General features: G+C 42.4%; 1 protein-coding gene across 2 annotated transcripts in view; it reads left to right on the forward strand.

Moving 5' to 3' along the window:
- Positions 1-22,925, forward strand: part of cdk19 (cyclin dependent kinase 19) — a 174,650-nt gene that overhangs the window by 82,103 nt on the left and 69,622 nt on the right. For both annotated transcript variants that reach the window (XM_059645216.1, XM_059645217.1), the window contains one exon: positions 9,294-9,437. In XM_059645216.1, coding sequence (XP_059501199.1) covers positions 9,294-9,437 — 144 coding nt within the window. The remainder of the gene's footprint in view (positions 1-9,293; positions 9,438-22,925) is intronic.

Genomic DNA, 22,925 nt, shown 5'->3' on the forward strand with positions numbered 1-22,925 from the left:
TATAAGGTGAGGTACCAATTTTCCCCTTATCTGTGTTATGACAGGGAATGGCAGAATGCCTCTGATAATTAAACTAAAACACTAGTCTCAATCTGTTATGACAGGAGTAGGGGTTCCTCTCTAATAATTGCCCCCTAAACACCCAGAGAAGCTCATCTTTCCCCTCAATCCATTAAAAGAGTGGTTAAAAGAAAGAAAATCACTGATCTCCACTTTACAATGAACAATTAATATATTTAACCCAACAATGAATAAGTTAACAAAATTACTGACAAACCAATAATTCACTCCTCGGTTACCAACTACTTCCTAACTGATCTAAGTGCGACTAGAATGCTGCTTAAGTAAAGACAAGTCCCACTAGCATAAACCCAATTAATTAGAAGAAATAAACTATAACTTAATCTCTCCAAATCTGTACAGACTGTCATTTGGAATCTTCTGTAATCTCCAGTCTCATCACAAACATCTTTCTTCCATTAATTCTATTGTTAGGGATGTTTTATTTCTAATTTCTTCAGTGAGGACTTTGAAGTAAAATATTGTGGTACTTTTGATTAATTAGATGGGCATTCAATGAGAGCTGAATGGGGCTTAGTATGGCAGCTGGCAGTTGTCTCTGTCTCTCTCTTTCAGGTGGCAGTTGGCTCTCTCTGAATTTCCAAATGCCCTTGTCTTACTACCCGTAGTGACGTATCAAATTCTTATAATATCATTGATATCAGGCTGTCAACACCATCAGTTTTAGATTCAATTGGCTTTTTGTATCTAGTTGCTTCATTTAAATTAATTGGCCGCATTCAAACTCATTGTCACAACACCAAAACACGACTGTTGCTTTGCCTGCCACCAGGAAGGCTATTTTTTTTGATGCACTTGTTTCACTTTTTGAGGCTCTCTGTACTGGCAATTTCAGATGCTGCTCAAGACATCACTTTTTTAAAAAGTTTCTACATACAGACAGAGCACAAATCTCTTAATGGAACCACCTATCTTAGCTTCCTGCCTTCCACTTCACAGTTACTGTACCCAACTTCATAACACCTCTACTTCCAGGCCAAACGTCACAAAACGTGCAGGACAATCATGGACTGACTATGATTTTCCAAGTGCTCACAGCCTTGGACTGTGGGTGTGGGCACCAGGGATGATGATCCATTTTGGATTATTATGGCATTTGCAAGTTCTCCTGGGTGCGGTGAGGGCTAGACTTAAGCTAGCTATGGATGACGGATGCCGTGGAAAGACGTAGGTAGATAATGAGGTAAGTTTAGAATGATAGTGCAAGACAACTCACCAGGCCTCATGGAGAGCAACCCTTATGAATCTCGACAAAATTGACACCTGATAACAAAACGTAAGATTCAATGGAGTAATACAGAGAAGAGTTTTCCCATTTTCTGGTCTGCATTCCAACTCCAACCAATGCCAAAAGTAGAATAACCAATCATTTGATTCATAGTTGTTTGTAGGATGCTGTTTGTGCTGATTTGGCTCCTGTAGAAAATATTAAACACCAGCTCATGTGTCAGGTTCCAGGCTGTTTCATTGTGATCTCAATTTGTTGTCAAAGTTTTAAGACATGTTCCCAGTTGACTTAGCAAATACCAGTGTGTAACTGAGGCCATATAAATCTTTACAGAGATAGTAGGAACTGCCGATGCTGGAGAATCTGAGATAACACTGTGTGAAGCTGGATGAACACAGCAGGCTAAGCAGCATCAGAGGAGCAGGAAAGTTTGACGTTTCAGGTTGAGACCCTTCTTCAGAAAATTCTGAAGAAGGGTCTTGACCTGAAACTTCAAACTTTCCTGCTTCTCTGATGCTGCTTAGCCTGCTGTGTTCATCCAGCTTCACACCGTGTTATCTCCGATTCTCCAGCATTGGCAGTTCCTACTATCTCTAACATTCATATGGCCAGTTCAGTTCCTACAACATCACAAGATGCAGAAGCTGAAATAAGCAATTCTGCCCAACATTTCTGCTCTGCCACTCAATGAGATCATGGCTGATCTAATAATCCTCGATCCACTTTCCTGCTCCTCTGATGCTGCTTGGCCTGCTGTCTTCATCCAGCTTTACACTGTGTTATCCCATATAAATCTTGTTTATGTAAAATAATGTAAATTCTCTCAATTGAGCCCCAGCTGTTTGGAATACTGTTATCTAAGCCAGACTCTTGCTTGATATGAGTAGAGCTCAAAAGAATGCTGAGAATTCTCATTGCTGATTATAACTCAGAAAATTACACAGCGGGTAAAGGTATACAGACTAAGACTGGTCTCAGCTAGGATGTCTCTCTCAAAAAAAATTACAATCCAGAAAACCATTCAATTTGATTCCATTCTTTTGCCTTGAAAATTCAGTGCTTTCTCCACTTGAGGCAGGAATTGTGAATTTGGAAATTTCCTGTGGGAGATGGTGGTGATGGGATGGAGTTCGGACCCTCAACACATCAGGAACAGATGTAGCCAGATGCCATGGCAGGTAGATTTAAAAAGTCTGCCATTTCTTGGCATGTACGAAATTCTGGACATGAATGCTAAGCGCACTATTTCACACTCTTTCACTGCCCTTCAGGTTCCCCCCCCCCCACGCCCCCTTCCCATTCAGTTATTGTCACCTCCATAACACCACCTCCCCCACCAGTAATAATTTTGAGCAGAGTTTGAGTCCTGTGATAAGATAGATCGTAGAATCCCCACAGTGTGGGAACAGACCCTTCACACCAACCCATCCTCCTATAACCCACCTAAGTCCACATCCCTGAATACTATGGGCAATTTAACATGGCCAGCCCACCTACCCTGAACATCTTTGGACTGTAGGAGGAAACTGGAGCACCCGGAGGAAACCCACGCAGACACAGGAAGAATGTGCAACTTCGCACAGACAGTCGCCCAAGGGTGGAATCAAATCCAGGTTCCTGGCACTGTGAGGCAGCAGTACTAACTACTAACCACTGAACTACTGTGCTGCCCCAAATTGTTGGGAAGCCTTACAGATGCTCAACAAACTGTCAAAATAAGGGAACAGCCATTCACACTCCACTTGGGGGGAAAAACAAAGCCTTAGTCCTAATTAGGTTTTCATAAAATTGTCAAGATGAACAAAGAACTATTCAACAAGAGGTGACCTTAAGAGCTCATCGTTTCCTTGATGTCTGCATCAATAAACTCTTCAGCACTGCATCCATTAAGGGGTTTGGAGCTCAGCCAAGCAATTTATGATCAAATTGCATGACTGTGTCAACAATACCTTCGGAACACAATGCATTAAAACTTGTGAAGTGGTGCACCTGAAAAGATCAAGGGTGCGATTTGCATTGTGATTGCCGAACCTCAATACGGTTAATGCTGAAGAGCACAATATTTACTGGATAACTTAACCTTATTCCTCTGAAGACTTTTTCATCTTCACATCACTAGTCAATTTAATGGTGATTACTTTTTCTTAACAAAGTTCTATCATCAGTCGTTGCATTAAAATAACATACTTGTGATATATGAAGTTAACAGCAGCATTTAAATTTAACTATGTAAAGGTTCCCTACCTCTGAACAGAATAACACCTGGTTTACCGTTTTACTGAATAATCTGGTGGGCATTAGCCTTTTCTGAACAAAGCCTTGTCATCATTTATGACATTAAAGTTATTATGCTGAATTATATTTTGACATATGCAGTTGGCAACACTGTTTAAACCTATCTGTGAAAAGATCTTTGACTCCAGAAGAAGCTTACATGAAAATTGACAAGACCGCTGGGCTGGTGTGAACCTCTTCTCCTTTAGGAGCCTTTAGAAATCTGCCTTGCTCCAGGAAAATTGTGGCAGTTCTGAAATCATCATCAGTGCAGCCTGTAAAATCTGCAGTGGAGCTGCTGATGTCTTAATTGCTGCGTGTGGGTTTGCACCCTTATACTATGTGTAATGAGACTGGGGTGGGATTCCCAGAATCTGGTTCCTGCTGCTTAGTGTAAAATCTAGCCTCCAATAGAATATTCTTAAATGATTCCAATTTTCCCAACTTCACTACTCACCTGGAATTCCCTTGATTTCATGAATCAATGAAAAGTTGAGATTTGCAGAAGACATATCAGCCATTTTATATGATCGTCAACAGTTCGATTTACCAGAATTCCCAATGTGAGAAGATTTTCTTGGTGCCAGTCCTAAATTTACCTTACAACAGTTTAAATCTTGTCTTGTTCTTCCAATTTGGTTTACATTCATTATTGCAAACTAGCATACATCCACACATCCCTAATGTGTGTGAAATATCACAGGAAGAATGGGAGATGTCAGGTTGCACACTCGCCTTTATGGTGGTTAAGACACTTGAATGCCTGATTATCAGCTACTTCAGGGCCTAATTCTGCTGTCGCTGGTATTGTACCAAAGGGAAGGAGGTACAATCCAAGTAGGAGGCCTGGTTGCTTTAGCTGAGTCGGAATTGTTGGGCAAGGCTTGTGCGAACCTCATATGTAGGTACTCTTGGCCCATTGAAGGCACCATGTCGAAGATCATTGGCCCACTTTAACTCCCCTCAGTGAGCCACTTGAACTATACCTCTCAGTCCTCTCATTGAGAACTTTTCTAGATTTACCTGAGTTCCTTGGTCTGTTCAGACTGTCAGTAGTGTTAGAAGTGGCCAGTGCTCCCTATTAGATTGACTAAAGCTCTTCAAGGTGAGACAACATCCCAAGAAAGGAGTGAAAGTTTGGCCCTAAAGCAGTTAACATTACTCTCACTTTTAAACCACAGCAGGATAGCTGTCGGATCTTGGGTAGGCTGCAGTTGAAATTTTAGCATCGGGGCAAAGAGTGAGACACCATGTAAAATCTAGCGTTTAGGGCTGGTGAACAAATACTTGGTCAGAGAGACAGGTTTTATCTCGACTCTAAAGGGAGGAATGAAGACATCTGCAGATCTAGAGCTTTCAAAGGCTGAAAGTGCAGCTGCCAATATTGAAGCGAAAGAGTCAGAGGCCATAATTGGTAAAATATTTTAGTTTGGGGGTTATTGGGCTGGAGGAGCTTATAAAATTGGATGCCATTGCAATGGCACTGTGCCAATTGTCTACCAACCTCTGCTATTATTAAGACCTTTATTGCATGAGGACTGGCACATAAAAATAGAGAAATTTTGAAATAACTGTTTAATGCATCATGAGACTACTCTTGCAATACTGGTCCATAATGCTGTTAAGGAAGGATATCCTTCATAGGAGGAAGTTCAGGGAAGGACCATAATGCTGATTTTTGGGATAAAGGTGTTATCTTATAAGAAAAATTTGAGCAGGTAGTGTTTTTTATGCTGTTGACAGAGAGGGTGGGAGGAGCAATGTGGGAACAGATGGGACGGTACCAAGGACAAAGAGAGTGCTGATGATGGTAAAGGAGAGAGAGGTAGGTGTAAATGTTGGGTGAGCAAAGGAGACAGTGGGTCTTTGCTGCTCAGAGCAAAGCAAATAGACAACACACAGCTAGGATAGGTGTTGGGGATGGAGCAAGGATGGAGTTGTATCAAAATGTAGGAAAGAGGTCATGCTCTGAACTTGTTGCACTCAAGTGCTGAGCCCTAGGGGCTATAAGCTCCCTAAGTGGAAAATGTGGTGTTCTTCCAGCTTACACTGAACTTCATTGGAATGGAGTTGTAGGCCCAGGAGTGAAATGTTAGCATTGCAGCAAGGCAGTTTATTGAAATTACAAACAAGTGGAAGTTTGGGGTTATTCTTACAGATAGGGGAGGGGGCTACTGCTCTCTAAAGCAACCCACTTTGAGTTTGTTCCTACCAATATAAAGGAGACCACATTGTGAGCAGTGAATGCAGTAAACTAGGTTGGAAAAGGTACGAGTAAAATGTTGCTTTACAAGGAAGACAGGCTTAGGGCATTGGACAGTGAGGAGGGCAAAGGTGAAAGGGCAAGTTTTACACAATCTGTGATTGCTTGGGAAGATACCATGGGGTGTGGTATTTCTGAGTTAGGAAGAGGAATCAAGAGTAATGAAAGTTGTGCAAGAACCCAATCAAATCAGACCATATTGAATGAAGAAGCAGACTTAAGGAGCCAAATAGTCTGCAAGTGCTCCTGTTTCTTATGTTCTTATGCTAGGTGACTGCCTGTTGTGGGATCATTCAATGACCACTTCAAATCCTCTTTCCCACTTCACTGCTCACCAATGTCACAGGGAGTTCACCTGTATTGGGAGCTGCCATCACCACCAGCTTCCCTCACATTTCTGCTTCCACTCCTCCTTACTGGGGTTTTCCAGACTGGCCACAGTAGGAGATTCAAATGTACTTTCTAATCCAGTTCCATTGAATATTGTTGGGAACTATCTGTGCAGTTAAAGCAGTGCTCCTGATAACGATTCTAGGACTGGATAACTGTAAGTTATCTGATTGACTGATAGCTCCAAGATTGGTCTGGAATGCCCTCCTTGAGCTCATTTGCAGGTTGTGACTATAAAATCGGATCAGAATGACTTAGACATGTGGCAGCCATCTTGCTATAACTTCATTCCATGTAAAATTCTCGCCAATGACAGGAATTGTAAAATTTAGGTAGAGATGAACCATCAGCCTACGATCAGTGAACACAGGATCGATGAATGATGGAATCTCAACAATTCTCTATCTCGTCAGCCAACCAAATTCAAAGTCTCCTGACAGCTGGGGAGCAGATAGCAAATCAGTAGTTTCATAGGGTTAATGAACATTCGTAGGAACAGCAGACATTGCTAGTTGCACATTGGTGAACAGTTAATTTTGATTATTGTAGGATGGATAGAATATTGTAGGGCTGTGGAGCTTCGTTGCTAAATCAGGGAGGAGTGAGACTTTTTCAGGTTGGCAAGATGTGATGAGTGGGTGTGACAGGAATTAGCTTTCAGGCTTCAATTTACAGAAATAACTTGGATAAAGAAATAGAAGATATGGTTGCAAAATTTTTTCTGATGACATTAAGAGAGGTGGGGAAGTAAGGTTTGAAGAGGACACAAGGAGGCTAGAAAAGACTTAGATAGGTTATGTGAATAGGCTAAGATGTGGCAAATGGAGTTAAATGTGGAAAAATGTGAAGTTGTTCATTTTGGAGGAAGCATTTAAAAAAGCATACTTTTAAATAGTAAGAAATTGCAAAACTCTGAAATTTAAAATAAATCTGGGTATCCTTGTATAAGAATGCAAAAGGTTAATATTTAGGTACAATGAGTAGTTAGGAATGCTAATAGAATTTTTTAATAGAATTTAAATGAATACTAAAATGGGGAGGCTTTGTTTCACTTAGCTAGGGCGGTAGTGAGATGATGAGTAAGAGATAACTTGATTGAAACATGTACGATCCTGATAGATGTTGACAGGATTGATGTGGAGATATCTTTTATAAGAGAATGATACAGTTCAAAAAACAGGGGTCACTCGTTTAAAATAGAGATGAGGCAATTATCTTTTTCTCTCAGAAGATTGGAACTGACTTTCTGAAAAGGTGGTGGAATCAGAGTCTTTGAATATTTTTAAGACAGAGGTAGATTGATTCTTGTTAAGTAAGGTGTGAAAGATTATCAGGGGTAAGCAGAAATGTGGATTGAGGTTACAGTCAGATTAGCCATGATCTTGCTGAATGACAGAGCTGCCTTGAGGGACTGAATGGCCTAGGGCTACTCTAATTCATATGGTTCTGTGTACCTTGTGAGGCTTTACTGCTGAGAGGATGTCTGTTTGCTCGCCATGATGGGCTTGGGTGTAGTATGCACTCCTGTTCTTCCTGGCCCATGAGTGATGTATAAAGGTATTTCAGTCATGCATCTGGCCCCCATTGCCTCTGTTCATCGACCAAATAGCTTGACCTCTTTACATCGAGCCTGGGGAAGTAACAAGTAAGGAATGAATTAAAATGAGAGCACAGAGTTTCCTGAGAATGGATTGATTTGCCTGCAACACTTCCATCCTTCACCATCCTCCAACCTTTGTTAAACCTGGAAGTAGCCTTTCTCACTCTCATTGACCCCAGATGATCATATCGTTTGACATCCAAATACACCTCCGAAATCAGTTTTTCAAAGAAAAAATCCTTTTTAGTCTCCTAGAATTATGAACTATTGCCTAACAAAGAATAGTTCTTTTTTTTCAGACATCAAATGTCACTGTGTAATTCAGAGTGCAGTTATGTGCTACACTCTGCTTCGTTCCTTCAATATGCTTATACAGCTGAGGTAAGTTGCATTCAGATTGTGTGGAAGCTGAAAACTCTTGCTTGAATTTTACATTTGTTTTTGAATAGATTTTTCTTGAGTGAGGGAGCGATCAGTGTTATTGCAAGAACCTTGCAAGAACTGTGACAAACACTACATTGGACAAACTGGCAGGAAGCTAGCCACCAGGATACATGAACATTGACTAGCCACAAAACGACATGACCCACTATCACTCGTATCCTTACATACAGATAAGGAAGGACACCACTTTGATTGGGACAACACATCCATCCTAGGATAAGCCAAACAGAGACATGCACGAGAATTCCTAGAAGCATGGCATTCCATCCGGAACTCCATCAATAAACACATTGACTTGGAGCCAATCTACCGTCCCCTGAGAAAAAGAACAGGAAATGACATCACCAACCCAAGGAAACCTAACCAGATAAATAGAAAGCGGGACATAACACCAGCGCTTCGTCGGAGGCTCACTGATGATGTTACCTAGAATGGTGACGAAACGTCTGAAAACTAACCTACCAGCTCAGCGAGCAAACTCACATCCAGAATCAGTGTTATTATTTTGTATCAGCAGTAACCAGTAAAACACCTGGCCAGATGCAGATGAACTCTTATCCCCAAAAGGTCATATATGTAAACAGGCTTTCATTGTAAGGACAGAAACATACTTTACATCTCCAAATCTTAAACCTACATAATTATTTTGTCTTTTTGAAATGGTCACAATAGATAATTTCAGAATTCCTACATGTTTACTATTTTGCAAATACCAGCCCATCATGGTGCTGTTTTGTCCTGAAATAGCAAGAATGATGAGACAATTTTGACCTTTTCAGTCAACGTCTTCAATTGGCATATTTACCAAGGATCTGAGAGGATATAGTATATTATTTTCTTTCTAGATATTGTAAAGCCAAAGGGTATATTACATGTCTCCTGTAGAATTCCTTTTGAACAGATTTATTTGAAAACATTAGAGCTATCAGAACAATAACACAAACATATTTTGGATAAATGAATTTTTCATTGTACTTTTCTGTCTCATTTTATTTCTCATCTTTTTAATTTAGATATCTGGGCAATTGGATGCATTTTTGCAGAACTTTTAACATCAGAACCCATTTTTCATTGTCGCCAGGAAGATATCAAAACAAGCAATCCTTTTCACCATGATCAGTTGGATCGTATTTTTAGTGTAATGGGATTTCCGGCTGGTGAGTTTGTTTTCTTGATGCTTACTATAATTTCAAGAGGAAATAGGCTTGATGTAGTTTATAATAAAGCTTTGATGTTGTTACATTGAAATGAAACCTATACTGACCTAATTGGAGGTCCTAAAAGGAGGGATACTCAACGCTGTAATACGTTATGGAACAATGTAAACTTATTAGGTAATACAAGATATTTAGATATCAAAGATTTTAGGTCAACCTTTCTATGTGATATTTTATGTCGAGAAAATTGACCTAAATTTGAACACAAATCCAACCTCCTCTTCGTAAGGTCAGATAGAAATATGAATTAATTTTATGTAGAGATTGAATCAAAACAAAATTATGGCACAGTATGAGACCACATAACCCATTGAAGGATGGACATGTTATGGGAAAGTAGAATAGATCAGAAGGCATGTTGTGATAAGGATTTAAGGAATCTCCGAGAGGATGTAGATTGTGAACGGACACAAAACTTAGCAGATGGAGAAAAGTGTGAGGTTATGAACTTTGGTGTGAAGAAGAAAAACTAATACTTAAATAATGAGAGACTGTTAAAATCTGCAAATTGTGGCTTGGAAATATATCACTATTCCTTCATTGTTGCTGGGTCAAAATCCTGGGATGAATTCCCTCCTTAGGGCAGTGTGGGCCTACGCAGCACATGCACTGAAGTGTTTCAAGAAGGTAGCTCATCACCACCTTGAATGGGCAACTAGGGATGGACAATAAATGCTGACCAGCCAGCAATGCTGACAACCCAGAATGGAATAAAAAAAGGACCTGGATATTTTTGCACACAGAACATAATGTTTTAAAACATTACCATGCAGATACGGCAAGTAATTAAAAATGCAATGGAATTTGGGCCTTTATTGCAATTTGGCTGGTGTTTAAAAACAAGTTTTGTTACAAATATTTAGGATGATGGTGATGTACACCTGATATACAACTGTGTATAGTTTTAATCCCCTGTGTTTAAAAATTTATATACTAGCATTGGAAACACTTCAAAAGAGACTCACTAGGTTCCTGGGATGAAAATGGTTAAAAAGGTGGGGTGTATTCAATAGCATGTAGAAAAATGAAAGGTGACCTTATTGAACTTAAAGATGTTGACAATGTGTTTCCATTAGTGAGGGAATCTCAAACTAAGGGATGTAGTTACAGAACTAGGGGACACTCTGCTTCCCAGTTTTAAAAAAGAAATTTCTTCTCCCAGAGGGTAGTGAATATCTGAAATTTTCTATCCCAGAAGTTGTGGAGGTTAGATTGCTGAAAATATTTAAAAAGGATGTAGGCAGAGTTTTGACATGTCAGGAAATTGAGAGTTATGATAAGCTGGCACAAGAGAGAAGTTGAAGCCTGCAGCATATGATCATGATCTTGTTGAATGATGACACAGGTTTGAGTACCCAAAAGGCTTACTTCTGCTCCTTTTTCTTATGTTCTTAAGTATCTGCGCTGCCAGAAAATGAGCCACAGAGCCTAATCCCAGCATTTGGTTTGTAGCCATGCAGGTTATGGCACCTGAGATGGATTATAGACACCTTTTAAATCGTTTCTGACTCGCTACCCTTTCAGGCATGAGTGCCAAGTCCTTACCATCCTCTCAGTGAAAGCATTTTCCCCCGAATGCTCTCTAATCTTTCTGCCTATATCTTTAAATCTGCGCCCGTTGGTCATTTGTCCTTGTCCAAGATAAATAGATTATTTTCTCCACTCTGTCTGGGCCCCTCTCAATTTTGTACATCAAACCTTCGACCACCATCTAAGGAGAACAATCCCAGTTCATCCAGTTTTCCTTCCTAATTTATCTTTCCAGTTCTGGAATCAGGTAGTGGATTTAATTTTTACTTAAATATCCTTGCAAACTAGGATTAAAACTACATAAATACTAAGGTTGAGGGCATGGGGATTGTACAGTGTTCTGTCAATTACAACATTAATATTATTTCCAGTGTTTCAATAAGGCTGTACATTTCAGCCGAAAAAACAATATATGCCCTAAAATGCAAGCTCACACTGTTCTATTTGTATGCAGAACAATACTTGGATCTGCTTATAAACAATAAAACAATTTTATTACCAATAAGATTGTTTTGATAAAAAGTTGTTAAAATATTCCAATAAAGCATTTCAACAGTTTGACTTACAAAAATCGCATATAGAAAATAGCCATCTTTTACATATACAGTGGGATAAGTTTTCACTCCAGTTTCAGGTACAGTGTCCTCATTGTAAGATCTTTTATCAGCAAAAGTAAATAAGCATTAGTCACAAAGTATGAGAAATTAGAAGTCACACGACACCAGGTTATAGTTCAACAGGTTTATTTGGAATCATATAAGCTTTCAGAACGCAGCCCCCTTGTCAGGTGCAGTGAGAGAACATGGCACACAGTCAGAGAGATCAAGGGCAGGGAGATCAAAAGGTCATATAACTCGTGTGAGTGGAATGTCGGATGATAAGTCTCTGCAGGTGACCAGGAGTGTTAGATGGTGTGTGAAGTGTTTATAAAATCAATGTCAGTGCTGTGCTGGCATGGCAAACAGGCAGAGGCATAGGAATATACAAAAGGTAACATCTCAGGTCAGACACTGAATTGTAGGTGTGAGGCTTTGTCCAGCATTTTAACCTAGAATCAGGCTGTTTTATTCCAAAACATTTGTAAGATGCCACACTGACTGACTACAAATTGTGTTTTTTGAACAAAATATCTGCAAATAAACAAACATTTGGATGAAATGGGGGGTGTGTGTGTGCACATGTTTGAGAGAGATAAGTAAATCAAAACTGGACAAACTAACTAAGGTAAAGAGATCATAACAATATGTCAAGGTAATGCTGTCAAAACAGCAAAATAAGGAAGATTTTACAGATTGAGAATTTTACAGATCGCTCCACACTCCCCTCCAGCCCCACCACATCTGGCATTTTTCCTTTCAACCGCAGTAAGTGCTATACCTGCCCCCACACCACCTCCCTCACCCCCATCGCAGGCCCCAAGAAGACTTTCCACATCAAGCAGAGGTTCACCTGCACATCTGCTAATGTAGTATACTGCATCCGCTGTACCATTGTGGCCCCTGTACATGGGGGAAACCAAGCGGAGGCTTGGGGAGCGCTTTGCAGAACACCTGCGCTCGGTATGCAATACACAACTGCACCTCCCAGTTGTGAACCATTTCAGCTCCCCTTCCCACTCCTCAGATGACATGTCCATCCTGGGCCTCCTGCAGTGCCACAATGATGCCACCCAAAGATTGCAGGAACAGCAACTCATATTCCACTTGGGAACCCTGCAGCCCAATGGTATCAATGTGGATTTCACAAGTTTCAAAATCTCCTCTTCCCCCACTGCATCCCAAAACCAGCCCAGTTTGTCCCCTCCCCCCACTGCATCCCAAAACCAGCCCAACTTGTCCCCGCCTCCCTAACATTTTCTTCTTCTCACCTATCCCCTCCTCCCACCTCAAATCGCAGCCCCATTTCCTACCTACTAATCTCATCCCACCTCCTTGACCTGTCCGTCCTCCCTGGACTGACCTATCTCCTCCCTACCTCCCCACATACACTCACCTTTACTGGCTCCATCCCCCGTCTCTTTAACTTGTTTGTCTCCTCTCCACCTATCTTCTCCCCTGTCCATCTTCGATCCGCCTCCCCGTCTCTCCCTATTTATTTCAGAATCCTTTTCCGCCTCCCCCATTTCTGAAAAAGGGCCTTGGCGTGAAACGTCAGCTTTCCAGCTCCAAAATGCTGCTTGGCCTGCTGTGTTCGTCCAGCTCCACACCTTGTTATCATTGAGGCAGTATTATTGGCTGCGAAACTTGGCTGTTCAGCGATTCTGCTTTGTTGTATATCCCAGAGTCCACACTGGAGGACACTTACCCGAAGATCAGAGGCTGAATGCCCTTGACCGCTGAAGTGTCCAAAGTACAGGAGTGAGAATATGCTTTACACAACACATGGATCTTCTTTCTTTTATATGAAAGTCATTTTGAGATAACTTAAAATTGAAAGTGTCAAAACACTTATTTACATGGATTAACAGCTCATTAAAACCACTGCTCACTAAAATTAAATCAGCTTTCCTCATTAATTTAAACTCAATTAAGAAAGTCATAAATTTGACAATATTTACTTTGTCCTTGACTCTGGGCTAAGTATTTGTTGCTCTGTCCTATAACCTAAATAACCTTTGCATTAAGTTGTGTTGTAAACTCTCCAAATACGGTTAAGTTATTGAAGGGGAGGAAGGAAGGTTATAGCTAGGTGTCACGTTAAAGTCCAAGTGGTTAAAACGAGGAGGTAGACTGTTTCTACAAGGCCTGGTAGAGCCCCAGTTGACTAAGGGCAGAATGCCCATGATGCAAGTCCTTGATAATGCATACACAGAGGCTGTTTGTGACTCATGTTAAAGAGTAAACTGTAAAGGGGATTGGGGGTTAATGGAGCGAGACTGAGGCTCTGTCCATCTCAGGTTTGAGAAACTGAAAGTAGGAGCAACAGTAGACCGTTTGGCCCTTTGAGCTTGTTCTGCCATTCATTTTGGTTATGGCTGATTGTCTAACTCAATTACAAAAACAGATATTACTGTTAAAGATAACAAGGTGTGAAGCTGGATGAGCACAGCAGGCCAAGCAACATCTTAGGAGCACAAAAGCTGACGTTTGAGGCCTAGACCCTTCATCAGAATGGGTCTAGGCCCGAAACGTCAGCTTTTGTGCTCCTAAGATGCTGATTGGCCTGCTGTGTTCATCCAGCTCCACACTTTGTTATCTCGGATTCTCCAGCATCTGCAGTTCCCATTATCTCTCCTATTACTGTAAAAGTTGAGATAACAAGGTGTGGAGCTGGCTGAACACAGCAGGCCAAGCAGGATCTTAGGAGCAGATGCTGCTTGGCCTGCTGTGTTCATCAAGCTCCGCACCTTGTTATCTCGGATTCTCCAGCATCTGCAGTTCCCATTATCTCTTATTACTTTACAAGTTCAGCAGGTTTGGCAGCATTAGTGCAGAAAAAATCGGAGTTAACATTTTGGGCCTGGTTACCCTTCGTCAGAACGGTTTTTATCTAATTCAGTAGCCTGTTCCCACTTTTCTTCCATGTTCTTTGATCCCTTTAGCTCTAAGTTACTGCTGGGTCATCATGACGGAGTGTGGAGTTAAATGGAAAGATAAGCAACAGGATAGCATGTGTACAGGTGGGTTTAAGCTCAAGGCAGACTGGGAATACAGCAAAAAGGAAGGATATCTTAAGACATCTTAGGATTTCCAATATCTCTAATGATGATAAAGTTAGCATTAGGGCACTTTACCTAAATGCTCATAGTACTCGCAACAAAGTAGATGAATTAACAGCACAAATCCTCTTGAGTGATAATGATGTGATAGGCATCACAGAGACATGGTTGCAGGGAGTTCAGGACTGGCAGTTAAACATCCAAGGATTCACAACTTATCAAAAAGACAGCGAGGTGGGCAGAGGGGGTGGGGTTGCCTTGTTAGTTAAGAATGAAATTAAATCTATAGCACTGAATGACATAGGATCAGAGGATGTGGAGTCTGTGTGGGTGGAATTGAGGAACCACAAAGGCAAAAAAACCATAATGGGAGTTATGTACAGACCTCCAAACAGTGATCAGGACCAGGGGCGCAAGATGCACCGGGAAATAGATAGGGCTTGTCAGAAAGGCAAGATCACAGTGATCATGAGGGACTTCAATATGCAGGTGGACTGGGTAAATAATGTTGCTGGTGGATCCAAAGAAAAGGAATTCATAGAATGTTTACAGGATGGCTTTTTGGAACAGCTTGTGATGGAGCCCACAAGGGAGCAGGCTATTCTGGACTTAGTGCGATGTAATGAGCCAAACTTTATAAAAAACCTTAAAGTAAGGGAACTGTTAGGAGGCAGCGATCATAATATGGTAGAGTTCAGTCTGCAGTTTGAAAGAGAGAAGGCAAAATCGGATGTAATGGTGTTACAGTTAAATAAAGGTAATTACAGGGGCATGAGAAAGGAATTGACGAAACTCGAATGGAAACAGAGCCTAACGGAGAAGACAGTAGAGCAACACTGGCAGGAGTTTCTGGGTGTAATTGAGGACACAGTACAGAGTTCATCCCAAAGAAAAGGAAGATTACCTGGGGTGGGATTAGACAGCCATGGCTGACAAAGGAAGTCAGGAAATGTATCAAAGAGAAAGAGACAGCCTACAAGGTGGCCAAGAGCACTGGGAAATCAGAAGATTGGGAAGGCTACAAAAACTAACAGAGGATAACAAAGAGAGAAATAAGGAAGGAGAGGATCAAATATGAAGGTAGGCTAGCTAGTAATATTAGAAATGATAGTAAAAGTTTTTTTCAATACATAAGAAACAAACGGGAGGCTAAAGTAGACATTGGGCCGCTCCAAGTACTTACCTCGAAGCCAGTGGTCTATTTTTGCAGTAGAGAGCAGCAGGAGCTGGGCGGACGTGAGGTCGGAGCAGAGAAGCTGTTGGGAAGGTAAGTGAGTGCTATTTAAGTAAGTGTGTTCTCGGCCCAGGCCCTACATGGTAGGCCACCCTCCCACCCTCCTCCTCTAACCTAATTAAGAGTCCACAGACTCGCAGCAAAAAAAAAGAATTGAGGATAGTGCCTGGTGAGTAAAGTGCGAGTCTTTGGCGAAGAGGCTCAGTGATGAGATTACGCCACATTTGAAGAGGTGAAGACATGACTGCCAAGCTGATTCAGTGTGCTGCGTGCATGATGTGGAAGATCAGGGACACTGGTGCTTCTGGCTCCTATAGCTGTGGAAAGTGTGTACACATTCAGCTTCTGAAGGAGGTTGTTGCAGCACTGAAGAAAGAACTAGATGACCTCAGGCTTATCGAGAGAATGAGAATTTTCTGGACATGACCTTCAGCGAGGTCATTACACCGAGGATACCAGAAGATAGAAAGGGGATGTCGATGAGGAAGGAAGAGATGAATGAAGTATAAGAGACCCCAGGGGAAGTACCTCTCATAAACAGGTTGACTGTCTCGGAAACTGTCGAGACAGAGGACACTGCCAGTCTGAGAAGCGGACAGGTCTGCGAGTTGAAAATTGGCATAGAGACAGGGCCGAGGAGTCAGACAACATGCAGAGCCGTGCTAATAGGGGACTCCATAGTGAGAGGGACTGAAAGGGGTTTCTGTGGCAACAGGCCGGATTTGAGGATAGTGCGTTGCCTTCCTGGTGCCAGGATCCAGGACGTCACCGACAGAGTGCAGGGAATCCTCAAGGGTGAAGGTAAAGAGCCAGAGGTGGTGGTGCACATCAGCACTAATGACGTCAGAAGGAAGAGGAGGGGCATTCTACAGCAGGACTTCAAAGAAAGTCCCTCGGGCTGGAGAGGGCAGGAACAGGGAGATAATGGACTTGAACGTGTGGCTGAGGAACTGGTGCCAGAAGCAAGGATTTAAATTCTTGGAGCACTGGGGTATGTTTTGGGGTAAGGATAAATTGAACAACTGGGACGGGTTGTACCTTAAGAGGTGGGGGACCAGCATTCTGGCAGGCAGGTTTGCCATTGCAACACAGGTGTGTTTGAACTAAGTAGTGGGGGGGAGGGGCCAAACTGGAAATATAAGAAGGAAGTTCGAGGGAAAGTGAAAATAAGAGAAGTTAAGGAAGACAACAGAATCAACGGAGTAGAAAACTCAAGAAGGGATCGTACAGTATGGCCAAGTGAAATAGGGATTGGTAGGAAGGGGGACGGGAGAAACAAATTAAAATTATTATATATGAATGCACGAAGCATAAGAAATAAGGTGGATGAGCTGGAGGCTCAGTTGGAAACTGGCAAGTATGATGTTGTGGGGATAACTGAGACTTGGCTTCAAGTGTACAGGGCCTGGGAAATGAATATTCAAGGCTGTACGTGCTATTGAAAGGACAGACTGGTGGGCAGAGGGGGTGGGTTGGCCCTGTTGGTAAGGAACGATATTCAGTCCCTTGCGAGGGGGGAACAGAGAGTCAGGAGATGTTGAGTCAGAATGGACAGAGCTGAGAAATTCCAAGGGTAGAAAGACCCTAATGGGAGTTATCTACAGGCCCCCCAAACAGTAGTCAGGAGGTAGGGTGCAAGTTGAATCAAGAGTTGAAATTGGCCTGTCACAAAGGTATCACTACAGTTGTTATGGGAGATTAACATGTGGGTAGACTGGGAGAATCAGGATGGTACTGGACCCCAAGAAAGGGAGTTTGTGGAGTGTCTCCGAGATGGATTCTGAGAACAGATTGTACCGGAGCCTACCAGGGAGGAGGCAATTCTGGATCTGGTGCTGTGCAATGAACCAGATTTGATCAGGGACCTCGAAGTAAAGGAGCCATTAGGAGGTAGTGACCATAATATGATAAGTTTTAATCTGCAATTTGAGAGGGAGGAGGGAGAATCGGAAGTGTCAGTAGACCGCACTTGGAATACTGCGTCCAGTTCTGGGCGCCCTATTATAGGAAAGATGTGGATGCTTTGGAGAGGGTTCAGAGGAGGTTTACCAGGATGCTGCCTGGACTGGAGGGCTTATCTTATGAAGAGAGGTTGACTGAGCTCGGTCTCTTTTCATTGGAGAAAAGGAGGAGGAGAGGGGACCTAATTGAGGTATACAAGATAATGAGAGGCATAGATAGAGTTGATAGCCAGAGACTATTTCCCAGGGCAGAAATGGCTAGCACGAGGGGTCATAGTTTTAAGCTGGTTGGTGGAAAGTATCGAGGGGATGTCAGAGGCAGGTTCTTTACGCAGAGAGTTGTGAGAGCATGGAATGCGTTGCCAGCAGCAGTTGTGGAAGCAAGGTCATTGGGGTCATTTAAGAGACTGCTGGACATGTATATGGTCACAGAAATTTGAGGGTGCATACATGAGGATCAATGGTCGGCACAACATTGTGGGCTGAAGGGCCTGTTCTGTGCTGTACTGTTCTATGTTCTATGTTCTATTGCAGTTGAACAAAGGGAACTATGGAGCTATGAGGGAGGAGCTGGCCAAAGTTCAATGGTACAATACCCTATCAGGGATGGCAGTGGAACAACAATGGCAGGTATTTCTGGATATAACGCAGAAGGTGCAGGATCAGTTCATTCCAAAGAGGAAGAAAGATCCTAAGGGGAGGCGGGGCAGCCGTGGCTGACAAGAGAAGCTAAGGACTGTATAAAGATAAAAGAAAAGTATAACATAGCAAAGATGAGCGGGAAACCGGAGGACTGGGAAACTTTTAAAGAGCAACAGAAGATAACTAAAAAGGCAATATGCAGAGGAAAAAAAAGAGGTGCAAAGGAAAACTGGCCAAAAATGTAAAGGAGGATAGTAAAAACTTTCTTAGGTATGTGAAAAGAAAAAAATTGGGCCCTTGAAGACAGGAACAGGTGAATTTATTATAGGGAACAAGAAAATGGCAGAAGAGTTGAATAGGTACTTTGGATCTGTCTTCACTAGGGAAGACACAAGCAATCTCCCAGATGTAATAGTGGCTGAAGGACCGAGAGTAATGGATGATCTGAAGGGAATTTATATTAGGCAGGAAATGATGTTGGATAGTCTGTTAGGCCTGAAGGCTGATACGTCCCCAGGACCTGATGGTCTGCATCCCAGGGCACCTAAGGAGGTAGCTCTTGACATCATGGACGCATTGGTAATCATTTTCCAATGTTCTATAGATTCAGGATCAGTTCCTGTGGATTGGAGGGTGGCTAATGTTGTCCCACTTTTCAAGACAGTAGGGAAAGAGAAAACAGGGAATTATAGACCGGTTAGCCTGACGTCAGTGGTGGGAAAGATGCTGGAGTCAATTATAAAAGATGAAATTACAACTCATTTGAATAGCAGTAACAGGATAGGTCAGAGTCAGCATGGATTTACGAAGGGGAAATCATGCTTGACTAATCTTCTGGAATTTTTTGAGGTTGTATCTATGAAGATGGACACGGGATGACCAGTGGTTGTAGTATACCTGGACTTTCAGAAAGCCTTTGATAAAGTTCCATATAGGAGATTAGTGAGCAAAATTAGGGCACATGGTATTGGGGGCAAAATACTGACTGGATTGAAAATTGGCTGGCTGACAGGAAGCAAAGAGTAGTGATAAACAGGTCCCTTTCGGAATGGCAGGCGGTAACCAGTGGGGTACCACAAGGTTCGGTGCTGGGACTGCAGCTGTTTACAATATACATTAATGATACAGATGAAGACATTAAAAGTAATATTAGCAAATTTGCTGATGACACAAAGTTGGGTGGCAGTGTGAAATGTGAGGAGGATGTTATAAGAATACAGGGTGACTTGGACAGGCTAGGTGAGTGGACGGATGCATGTCAGATGCAGTTTAATGTGGATAAATGTGTGGTTATCCACTTTGATGGCAAGAACAGGAAGGCAGATTACTATCTCAAGGAGTCAAGTTAGGTAACGGGGAAGTACAGCAAGATCTAGGTGTTCTTGTACATCAGCCAATGAAAGCAAGCATGCAGCTGCAGCAGGCAGTGAAGAAAGCTAATGGCATGCTGGCCTTCATAACAAGAGGAATTGAGTATAGGAGCAAAGCAGTCCTTCTGCAGCTGTACAGGGCCCTGGTGAGACTGCACCTGGAGTATTGTATGCAGTTTTGGTCTCCAAATTTGAGGAAGGACATTCTTGCTATTGAGGGAGTGCAGCATAGGTTCACGAGGTCAATTCCCGGAATGGCGGGACTATCATATGTTGAAAGATTGGAGCTTGTATAGGGCTTGTATACACTTGAGTTTAGAAGGATGAGAGGGGATCTGATTGAGGCGTATAAGATTATTAAGGGATTGGACACTCTGGAGGCAGGAAGCATGTTTCCGCTGATGGGTGAGCCCAGAACCAGAGGACACAGTTTAAAAATAAGTGGTAGGCCATTTAGAACAGAGTTGAGGAAAAACTTCTTCACCCAGAGAGTGGTGGATATATGGAATGCCCTGCCCCAGAAGGCAGTGGAGGGTAACTCTCTGGATACTTCCAAGAAAGAGTTAGATAGAGCTCTTAAAGATAGTGGAATCAAGGGTTATAGGGATAAGGCAATAACAGGATACTGATTGTGGATGATCAGCCATGATCATAATGAATATTGGCGCTGGCAAAAAGGGCCGAATGGCCTACTCCTGCACCTATTGTCTATTATCTATTGTCAAAGAGATGCTTGAAAGCTAGTGATGGGAGATAAGGAAATAGCTGAAGAACTTAACGGGTACTTTGCGTCAGTCTTCACAGTGGAAGACATGAGCAGTATCCCAACAATTAAGGACAGTCAAGGGGCAGAGTTGCATATGGTAGGCATTACAAAAGAGAGTGCTAGAAAAGCTAAAAGGCCTACAAATTGACAAATCTCCTGGCCCCGATAGGCTACATCCTGGAGTTCTGAGGGAGGTGGCTGAGGAAATAGCGGAGGCTTTGGTTGTGATCTTTCAAAAGCCATTGGAGTCTGGGAAAGTCCCAGATGGTTGGAAAATTGCTGTTGTAACTCCCTTGTTTAAGAAAGGATCAAGACAAAAGATGGAAAATTCTAGGACGATTAGCCTAACCTCAGTTGTTGATAAAATTCTAGAATCCATTGTTAAGGATGAGATTTCTAAATTCTTGGAAGTGCAGGGTCGGATTAGAACAAGTCAACATGGATTTAGTAAGGGGAGGTCATGCCTGACAAACCTGTTAGAATTCTTTGAAGAGGTAACAATTAGGTTAGACCAGGGTAACCCAGTGGATATTATCTATCTAGACTTCCAAAAGGCCTTTGATAAGATGCCTCACAGGAGGCTGCTGAGTAAGGTGTTCGAGGTGAGCTACTGGCTTGGATTGAGGATTGGCTGTCTGACAGAAGGCAGAGAATTGGGATAACTGGCTCTTTTTTGGAATGGCAACCAGTGACGTGTGATGTCCCGCAGGGTTCACTGTTGGGGCCACAGCTGTTCACTTTATATATTAATGATCTGGATGAAGGGACTGGGGGCATTCTGGCGAAGTTTGCTGATGATACGAAGATAGGTGGACAGGCAGTTAGTACTAAGGAGGTGGGGAAGCTGCAGAAAGATTTAGACAGTTTAGGAGAGTGGTCCAGAAAATGGCTGATGAAATTCAATGTTAGCAAATGTGAGGCTTTGCACTTTGGTAAAAAGAATACAGGCATGGACTATTTTCTAAACAGTGAGAAAATTCGTAAAGCAGAAGTACAAAGGGATCTGAGATAACAAAGTGTGAAGCTGGATGAACACAGCAAGCCAAGCAGCATCTCAGGAGCACAAAAGCTGACGTTTCAGGCCTAGACCCTTCATCAGAGAGGATCTCTGATGAAGGGTCTAGGCCCGAAACGTCAGCTTTTGTGCTCCTGAGATGCTGCTTGGCCTGCTGTGTTCATCCAGCTTCTCACTTTGTTATCTTGTATTCTCCAGCATCTGCAGTTCCCATTATTTCTGATACAAAGGGATCTGGGAGTGTTGGTTCTTTAAAGATTAACTTGCAGATAGAGTCCGTGATTAAGAAAGCCAATGTAATGTTGTGGTTTATCTCAAGAGAGTTGGAATATAAAAGCAGTGATGTGCTTCTGAGACTTTATAAAGCTCTAGTTAGGCCCCATTTAGAATATTGTGTCCAGTTTTGGGCCCCACACCCCAGGAAGGACTTACTGGCACTGGAGCGTGTCCAGTGGAGATTCACACGGATGATCCCTGGAATAGTAGGTTTAACGTACAATGAACGGCTAAGGATCCTGGGATTGTATTCATTAGAGTTTAGAAAGTTGAGGGGAGATCTAATAGAAACTTACAAGATAATGTATAGCTTAGAAGGGGTGGACGCTAGGAAGTTGTTTCCATGGGGTGGGGAGACAACGACCTGTGGGCACAGCCTTAAAATTAGAGGGGGTAAATTTAAAACTGAAATGAGGAGACATTTCCTCAGCCAGAGCCTGGTGGGCCTGTGGAATTCATTGCCACGGAGCGCAGTGGAGGCCGGGAGGTTAAATGTCTTCAAGGCAGAGATTGATAAATTCTTGATCTCAGAAGGAATCAAGGGCTACGGAGAGAGTGCAGGGAAGTGGAGCTGAAATGCCCATCAGCCATGATTAAATGGTGGAGTGGATTTGATGGGCCGAATGACCTCGTTTCCACTCCTATTTTATGGTCTTATTTGTGTCTCATCCCTAGTTGCCTTTGAGGAGATGGTAGTGAGCTGCCTTTTTGAACTGTTGCAGACCATTTGGTGTAGGTACCCCAACAGTGGAGTTATAGACTTGCAGTGAGTGAAGGCCTGACCAGATTATCTTCAAGTAGAAACAAAGAAAAAAGGAAAATATGGTCCCTCATCCGCTAATGCCAGAAGGTCCCAGCATAGATTAGAATCTCCTGCCCACGTGCCCCATAAGTTTCACGGCTAAACTCACGAAACAACGCACATGGATGTGTAACGATCTGAAAAGCAGTTGATCAAGCAAGAAAACTCATCCGA

This window comes from Stegostoma tigrinum, chromosome 4 (assembly GCF_030684315.1).
Source record: "Stegostoma tigrinum isolate sSteTig4 chromosome 4, sSteTig4.hap1, whole genome shotgun sequence".
Lineage (NCBI taxonomy): Eukaryota > Metazoa > Chordata > Chondrichthyes > Orectolobiformes > Stegostomatidae > Stegostoma > Stegostoma tigrinum.